Genomic DNA, 9,237 nt, shown 5'->3' on the forward strand with positions numbered 1-9,237 from the left:
GTCACATCTTTAACAAAGTAGGAAACAATAAGTTAAATGTTGTATTTTCTCTACAGAATACTGGGGTTATGTCTGCTTCAGAATGAACTTTGTCCAATCACGTTGAACAGACATGTCATCAAAGTGCTGCTTGGGAGGAAGGTAAGAGAAAATATGGAATACCGACAGTAAGACCCTGCTTCGTGATGATGTTGCTTTTCAGAACAAAGGTGCTAAATGTACTTCTGTGTTACTGCAGGTGAACTGGCATGACTTTGCATTCTTTGACCCGGTCATGTATGAGAGCCTGCGGCAGCTGATTCGCCATTCTCAGGCTGGTGAGGCAGACGCAGTGTTTGCTGCCATGGACCTTGCCTTTGCCATTGACCTCTGCAAAGAGGAAGGGGCTGGACAGGTGAAGGACTATGCTGTCATTGTGTTACCAAAAGTAGATGCAACACTAAATGCTAACAGAATATTGCGTAGCCCATGTTGTTTTAAGTTAAAATGGCACTGCAGTGAAACGGGGCGAGCGTGTTGCTAGAAGCACTGGCGAGAACCTAAAAGCAATGTTTTTAAAAAGTTAAATTTTAAACTGTGATCTAGCACAAGGCTTGATGTTTTCCTGGTATTTGTGAACTGAATTACATAGAGGTGAGATTACGTTTTTGATATGCAGTGCTAATGTCAATCAGAACACAGTAGCTGTTTCTCTGATTTTATTATTAGTTTTATTTCAGTAACCGTTCTTGACCACACTCTACAAATTCAGACTCCTAATGCCCATCCATTTTGTTTTTCTTTTTTTTAAATCTATACACATCTTAATGATTAGCTATCCTCATTACGTGTATCATCATACACAATATGAGTAATCTCTGAGGAAACTCGACCAATGTGACGTGGCCTGCGTTTTTCTGTTTCAGTTTTATACGTTGTTTGCACCTCAGAACATTAATATGGTAAATGACCAGCTTGAGGTGTAACTTTTGAAAGCCGAATCGGAGTACAGAAATACTGTTTGTGCCGTGAAGCGTTTGTTGATGTCTTCTTCCCCCATGTTCAGGTGGAGCTTCTGTCTGGTGGGGTCAACATGCCAGTAACTCCTCTCAACGTGTACGAGTACGTGAGGAAGTACGCTGAGCACAGAATGCTGGTGGTGGCGGAGCAGCCTCTCCATGTAAGTAAAACCCTTTGAACAACTGGATGGTCAGTGGTCTACCAAACCTTGTATCAGAGTGTGTCAGTTTGTTGGAACAAAGACAACTGTTTTCAGTCTGTGTGTGTGTGTGTGTGTGTGTGTGTTGTAGGCGATGAGGAAGGGTTTGTTGGATGTGCTTCCTAAGAACGCCCTGGAGGACCTGACGGCCGAGGACTTCAGGCTGCTGGTCAACGGCTGTGGAGAAGTCAACGTCCAGATGCTCATTAGCTTCACCTCCTTCAATGATGAATCTGGTATGCTGCTCTGCTCTCCATCTGCTTCTGTCTAGTAGGGCTGCACGATACGAGGAAACTGTGCGATAATGTTGTTGAATATCGCGATAACGATATTACTTGCAATAAATAAACGGATATTTAAATGTACTCAGTTCTGTACTCAACAAATTGCTTGTTGCATTTTTAAACTAAAAGGAGATAATTTCTGACATGTTTATTGAACACTAAATTAAATATAAAAGGCAGCACTAAAAAAAGTGACCGTTGCATTTTAAAGTGCAGTTTTTACTGGTATTTTCATTTTTTTTTTTTAACTAACACAAAAAGTCTCTGAGTGCCTATTGTGATACGTCGCAGTCTTTCGCGATATGTGTATATTGCGGCAGTTGATATTGCGATGATTAAAAAAAACCGACTTATTGTGCAGCCCTACTGTCTAGTTAATCATTAACCGTTTAACCAGAAGACTTCTGACCGATCAGTTAATTAAAACAATATTATATTATATAGCAAAGACTTGTACTTGATCCAACAGGGGAAAATGCAGACAAGCTCCTGCAGTTTAAACGCTGGTTTTGGTCCATAGTGGAGAAGATGAGCATGACTGAGAGGCAAGATCTGGTAAGTCTGTTCTCATCATTGTCCTTTCAAAATAAAGAGACTCACCAGAGAGGTCAGCAGTTCAGTGCTCAGCATTGGGAACAATTGTTTGTACATTACATTAGGCTCAGTTTAACGATTAAAATTTACAGAGCATCCTCCATTAGGTCCCTAATGCTGAGGAACATGTTGGACTGGCACACACAACCCCCACTAGAGTCTGTAATGGTTGCACCTGTTGTAGCTTGCATTCAGCTTGTTCTGTGTTACCTTATTTTAATGCATCTGCAAGTAAAATATACTCAAAGAAAATCCCATTTTTTCCACAATTTATCCCAGTACACAAACACAGACATTACAAAGGTTTTCCTAAAATAAACTACCCTGGAAATCCAGAGTTCTCATGAGAGCACAATTTGAATTTTCTCAGCGAGTCACTCTGGCATTCAGTAATGATGCTCATTAACTATGCCCTTTTAGCCGAGCTGCACCAATCACATCGGTGTATCTGATATAGGCGGGCCAGAGGCCAGCTAAACAGATGAAGACAGTTTAATCTACCAGTTGGCTCCTCTGGTAGCTAAGAGTTTAATCTACCAGTTGGCTCCTCTGGTAGCTAAGAGTTTAATCTACCAGTTAGCTCCTCTGGTAGCTAAGAGTATGGGGCTCTGGATACGTCATCCCGTGTATTGTTGTGATTGGTCGTAGTGTTATCCAATTGTGTACTTTGAGATTTTCAAATGCATGCTTGGTGCAGCCCTTCGATTTGGGCCATTTTCATTACTCAATGCCGACCCTTAATCTTTCGGATTTGGGCCTGGATTTCCAGGCTAAAAATAAAATGGATGGAAATGGAAAATGCGACTAATGATTTTCCTTGTCCCCAGGTGTACTTCTGGACCTCCAGCCCTTCTCTGCCAGCCAGCGAGGAGGGCTTCCAGCCGATGCCCTCCATCACCATCCGGCCTCCAGACGACCAGCACCTCCCAACAGCCAACACCTGCATCTCACGTCTCTACGTGCCACTCTATTCTTCAAAACAGATTCTCAAACAGAAACTCCTGCTAGCCATTAAGACCAAGAACTTTGGTTTTGTGTAGAGGTTCGACAGAGAACAGTTTAAAAAAAAAAAGGAAAAAAATAAAAACACGTTTACTGTTGTGTAATATTTACCTAGCTCCATTTTTGTAGATTTATTTTTTGTCTATACAATTTTATGAAATCCAACATACTGTCGCTATCTCCCCAGGCGGTAATATTTGTTTGTGTTGTGAACACAAACACCTTATTTTTATTTTTATTGTTTTTTTTTGTGTTAATGAAGAGGTATACAGTCCAGAACATTCCTGCATTGGCACTGTAAAACGTAAAGCCCACAGCCCTGCTCTATTGGCTTAAACTTTTGCATCCCAGGAATGTGGTTTGACAGAAAGCTGTCTGCCGAAACCCAGCCAAAGATGACAGCAGTAGAAATATTTAAAAGAAGAAAAGACACACTGTGATTATAAGTTGTTTTTTTTTCCTTCCCTAGAAAAGTACTATCACTGACAGTTCACTGCTGCCTTTGTGGAAAGTCCTTTTTTTCTTGTACAGGGGGAGTAGGGAATTTCAAAATAAACTTGGATGCAAATAAGTTGTCCGGTCTGGGTTTTTTGCGAGAAGGCTGCTCAAACGTTTGACTCGCTACACACAGAATAGGGCTATTTAATCTTTTCTCTACCACAGCCCTTTTTAGACAATTGGGTAATAGCTACTGTAGTTTAATCAGTAGTAGTATTTTAATTATGGTGTTTGTGCACCGTTTTGCACTACATCTGTTGAGCAAGGAAGTTTTGCGTATTTGCATTATTAAAAATAAAACAATGTGAAAGAAATCTTACAAAGGTTTTACTAAGTATACTTTGTATGGCTGTAAATTCACCTACAGAGATGTAGTGTTTGACGAAACTAAGAAGTTTTGTAGAGGGACCATGGAGGTCAATATGAAGGTAAATGTGGTTCCCACATGTTCTGAATATAAAGTCATGAAAAAAATCACATGTAGATTAATATTTACATACAATGACGGCTGCAAACTTGTAATGCAACATTTACTTGAAAGTTGCATAATGCATAACGCAGACTAAAAAGACCACATCGAACACATTTCTGAGATTTTTTTTTTTTAAATAACCCTCTGTAGTGTCAGATCTGAAATGTGACATGTATGTCTTAAGACAAGTCTTAAGTCTTCTCTTAAGACATTGTAAATGTATAGTTAATTAAACTTTAGTCCAGTTATTTTACTGTTAAACATGATTAATGTCTACTAATTATTAGTAACGTTTTCATGACTAATCAGTCTAGTGTAATATGAAATAAGTTTGTAAATTTAGATAGGTGGTTAATACTTTATTTTTAGTTTTGGTTAACATTGTTTTAATCAATCTATAAACATTTGGATAGCTATTATAAAGTTCCAATTGATGCTTATAACAATGAGTTAATGATTAATAACGTTTATAAAGCATCAAGTAACATTCATCTGGCCCCGATCAATGAAAGAGATGATTTGTACCCTGATAATAGCTGTATAAACAATGTTTATACATGTTTTATAGAGTCTTTATTGACCATTAACAAGTATTATAATTATCAGATGCAACTTTATAACAGCCATCCAAATGTGTATTAATGGTTTATAAACAATTTCCTAATCATTAACAAATACTTAATATAATATATAAAATGGTATAATTTGGGAAACAAGAAACTGTAATATAAACTAGGGATGCACCATATCCAGGATTCGGCTTCGAATTCGGCCGAATATTGGGCTTTTTGTCGGGGTTCGGTTTCTGCTGAACCTTAGAATTTTTTTCCACCGAACCGAACCCTACGCTTGCACTACGCTGGTCGACGTAATGACGGCGCCGTTGATTACGGGAAGGTGTTTACGTAGGTGGAGCGTTCAATGCAGTAGGCTGTGACAAAGTGAAAATGGAACTCGTGAGCAGAAAAAGTGTTGTTTGGCAGTACTTTCAGTCAGAAGAAGGCCATTCAAGTCCAGCTACATGTTCAATTTGCAATGCCGATTTGTCTCGTGGTGGCGAGGACCATAAACAATACACAACATCGCCACTGTTACAACATTTGGTATGAAACATCAGAAAGAATACTCTTGTTCATGAAATAATCTACAGACAGCAGCCAAAATGCAGCAACTTCAGGTACGGCATAGGATGGACAGTCACAGCTAAAAACTGGTGTTAGTGCCTCTCCCGGGCTGTCAGCTGTTCTCTCGGTAAATGAGTCTCCCTACAGTGGGAGCGGAGCGACTGCTGCTCGTTAGCTAACGTTAGCTTTCTAATTTCACCCCCCAACATGCCTTCATCATACACTGGTTAGTGGAAATTTGCCAAACAAAATTGTCACTCATCTGGCGATAGCGATGTGCTTTCCTACGATGTGAAAAGAGCGCGTGAACTCAACATTAAGTTGTTACGTTGAACTATTTTAGAGGCTGTGGACGTTGTTTACTCCATTAATGTGTTTACTGTGTTAATGGACTGAGGATGGGAGGAGGATTATAAATAGAGAGAATATAAATAATGGCATAATTAATAACTAAAGTTTAAGTAACTATCAATTTACCATTATTAGCGATGGTTATTAAAGTGCTACTGTGTGACCTCACATTGCGATTCATGCCACAAAATGACATTATAATATGATGGATATAGGGTACTAAAATCTTGTTTGTACGTTTCCTCATACATGTTTACATGTATGGGATTTTTTGTTTACATTTGGTTCAAAATGCTTTGATTTGAACAATACAAAGTATGTTAGTTCAGTATTATTGAATCAGCTAAATTAACTGAGCAGATCATTATCATTTTTCTTATTGTGACAGGCATCACATCAGGTTAACTCTTTTAAGGTGTGTTAATGTGCTTTAGATCAATTTCTCAACAAATGTGGACAGAACAGGTTAATTGTAATATATGACTTGTTATGTAAGCATTTTGACTTGAATCTTACCGTAGAAACAAAAGAAATGCTTTTAAAAATAAGCTAGTTCTGTCATATTTATTTTTATTTAACCTTTATTTAACCAGGTTAGTCTCATTGAGATATAAAATCTCTTTTTCAAGAGAGGCCTGGCCAAGATAACAGAACAAGTTAGTTACATATAAAAACTATTTACGATCACAAAACAAACACAAAAGAGGCAAAGACATCAATGCATTCAATTAAATAAAAGTGCCATTAGTTAAAACATTTGCACGTGTGGATGGACTCATGTTCTATGGTTTTACATAACCTTTCAAATCATTTAAGGAGGTTAGACACTAGTTTGAGGGTTTTCTGTAGGTCATTCCAAGTAGAAGGTGCAGCAAACATGAAAGCCTTTTTAAACAACTCTGTCCGGGTTTGAGGTACATTCAGTGAGATAGTGTTCTGGGACCGTAAACCATAAGTACTCTGTAAAAGAAAGAAATTCAGATATGTAACATGGGAGCCTGCCTAAAACATCTTTGTACGTCTGAAGACACTTTGATGGGGCATTCATGTACAACAGATCACCATAATCAATAATAGAGAGAAATGTGGCATCGACTAGCCTTTTTCTGGCAGAAAAAGTAAAACAAGATTTGTTCCTAAAGAAAATATATGTTGACCATGCACACAGCCATCTTGGAAATGTCACATGACCGCTAACTTTTAATTGTACAAATGAACACAATTGAATGCCACCCAGTGTACTTAGGACCTTTGTGCAACTCAAGGTGTTTGAAAGTTGACCTATATTTTCACGTTACTACAAAAAAAAAAACTTTCATTTCTACAAACAAAGAAATTATACTTCATCGGTTTCAATGTGTGGAATTAGAACTTTAAAAATAACAATTTAAACCAAACTAGCCCACATTTTTGGACTACCTGCTTCTTTAATTACTGCTTTACTATCCTAAATGATGTGTAAATGCTCTCTAACTGCAGGAAGGAAGGATGTTCCCTGATACTGTTTTAATTGGTAACTTAGTGCTGTATTCTTTGAACAGGACATCCTATTATAAGAGTATATTGTAACGAAATGTCTACTTAGTTTCTTTATTCAATTCAATCGAGGAAAAACTCTCTTTTAGTAAGAAACCTCGGCAGACCCAAGCTCTTGGTAGGTGGTGTCTGACGGTGCCGGTTGGCTGTGTGATGAACAGTAGCAATAACAGTCACAATAAAGATAATGGAACAGTGACTACAAATGGTAGTCGTAGTAGTTCACGTCATAGCAGGGCACTGCTGGGCGTTACAGTATGTAGCGTGGCACAGCAGAGCATAGCAGGGCGTAGCAGGAGAAACTTAGTTTCTGACAGAGTGGTTTTGTGTCACGCTTTGGGAGAAGCAGGGCTTGGAGGGCCCGATGAAGAAAGTGTGCTGTTGTACACTGCTGCCATTGGCCAAAGAAGGAGCGCTACCGCAGGTCCATCATTCCAGCAGCAGTCAGACTCTTTAATTCAACATCATAATGTAGCACTGCTAACTGTTTCTGCAATATGAGCCATCACTGGACAATATTCTGCACTACGCTTTATTATTTATTACTCTGTGTCACCTCCAACTGTGCAATATGTCATTTCTATTCATCTGTATATCTGTGTTTATATACTGTCGGTTTATATAAGGGTGTTTATTGTTTAAATATGTTTGTTTTATTACTATTATAACAACTTCTATTTTTTCTATTTCTTATACTTTCTTTATATTTTTTCTCCTATGTCTACTTAATGTGTATTGGTGTTATTCTGATGTGTGTACATTTTATTCTTTTTCTTTTGAGCTGCTGTAGCACAGGAATTTCCCCAGTGTGGGATTAATAAAGTCTATCTTATTTTATCATATCTTATCTTACCCTCGCTTACTTCTTGTGGTAAAGAATGGCTTAGCCAGCACTACCACCTAGTGACCACAACCAGAAACTCCCCAAGAGTGAGCTACCTAACCATATGAAAATGTCAGCGGAGGTATTTTATGGTGCATCTTGCAGAAACTTGTCAATCAGTAAGCGATATACACATCAGTATAATTCACATCATTGCCGACATACCATAATGTTCTGGTGATAACAGATAACTAACTTGTGGTAGCCTGTGATGTAAGGAGCATGTAAACCATTCCAATAGTCACATGGTGGCAACATTTGTGAGCTAACAATGTTGCTTGTGCAAGCATGTACTTTGATCTGTAGTATGTGTAGTAGTCGGCCAGGATTACAGAGCAGACTGGCATGTAGGGCCGGGCAATATATCGATATTATATCGATATCGATATATGAGACTAGATAATCGTCTTAAATTTTGGATGTCGTAATATCCTGATGTGACACAAGTGTTGTCTTTTTCCTGGTTTTAAAGGCTGCATTACAGTAAAGTGATGTCATTTTCTGAACACACCATACTGTTCTAGCTGTGTTATTATTTGCCTTTACCCACATAGTTATCATGTTATTAAATCTCACTGCCTGCATATTTTGTGAAAGCACCAATTGTCAACACTACAATATCGATATCGAGGTATTTGGTCAAAAATATTGGGATATTTGATTTTCTCCATATCGCCCAGCTCTACAGGCATGTACTGCATTTCTGGTTTATTTATGATTTTATTAAAGACACTACAGATATGTTAACCGAGATTGTATTTATTTAGCCAGTTGATCTTTTCAGACCACTCAGTACAATAATCATTAAAAATATAGTGTTAATTCAAAACCTATTTCAGAGGCATTGCACAAGACAAGCGTAGGCTATGTATTGTATAGGTCAACTTTTATGTATTTAAACAGTAGTATTTACTAACCTGTATTTGTAGTACTAACCCTGGCAAAATACCTGTTGTGCAGCTACACTAATGTGCAGTGTAAATAAATAAAACAAGTCATTAATACCACGCTTATGTAAAAGTATTGTCAGCTAAATTTACTTAAAGTATCAAAAGCAAAAGTTTGAGCTTTGTTATTTATGACACTTTGTCAACAACTGATAGCAAATGTGAAACAACAGATGTTTGATTTGATAAATTAAAATACTGTACACAAACGTGCATAACGTTACAGTAAACGTGGCAAATAAAAATATAGAGCAATTATATTTCTTGAGCGTAATCGTCTTTAGTCTGCCACTTAAAACACATAGTCAATATGTTGTCTTCAAAATAATAACTTTAATAGCAACGAAA

General features: G+C 37.7%; 1 protein-coding gene across 12 annotated transcripts in view; it reads left to right on the forward strand.

Moving 5' to 3' along the window:
- ubr5 (ubiquitin protein ligase E3 component n-recognin 5) overlaps positions 1-3,163 on the forward strand; it is a 43,885-nt gene extending 40,722 nt beyond the window's left edge. For all 12 annotated transcript variants that reach the window (XM_078253757.1, XM_078253758.1, XM_078253760.1 and 9 more), the window contains 6 exons: positions 57-141; positions 239-394; positions 1,046-1,159; positions 1,290-1,434; positions 1,952-2,037; positions 2,904-3,163. In XM_078253757.1, coding sequence (XP_078109883.1) covers positions 57-141; positions 239-394; positions 1,046-1,159; positions 1,290-1,434; positions 1,952-2,037; positions 2,904-3,116 — 799 coding nt within the window. In that variant the 3' untranslated portion in view covers positions 3,117-3,163. The remainder of the gene's footprint in view (positions 1-56; positions 142-238; positions 395-1,045; positions 1,160-1,289; positions 1,435-1,951; positions 2,038-2,903) is intronic.
- Positions 3,164-9,237: the final 6,074 nt, after the last annotated feature.

This window comes from Sander vitreus, chromosome 6, assembly GCF_031162955.1.
Source record: "Sander vitreus isolate 19-12246 chromosome 6, sanVit1, whole genome shotgun sequence".
Taxonomy (NCBI): Eukaryota; Metazoa; Chordata; class Actinopteri; order Perciformes; family Percidae; genus Sander; species Sander vitreus.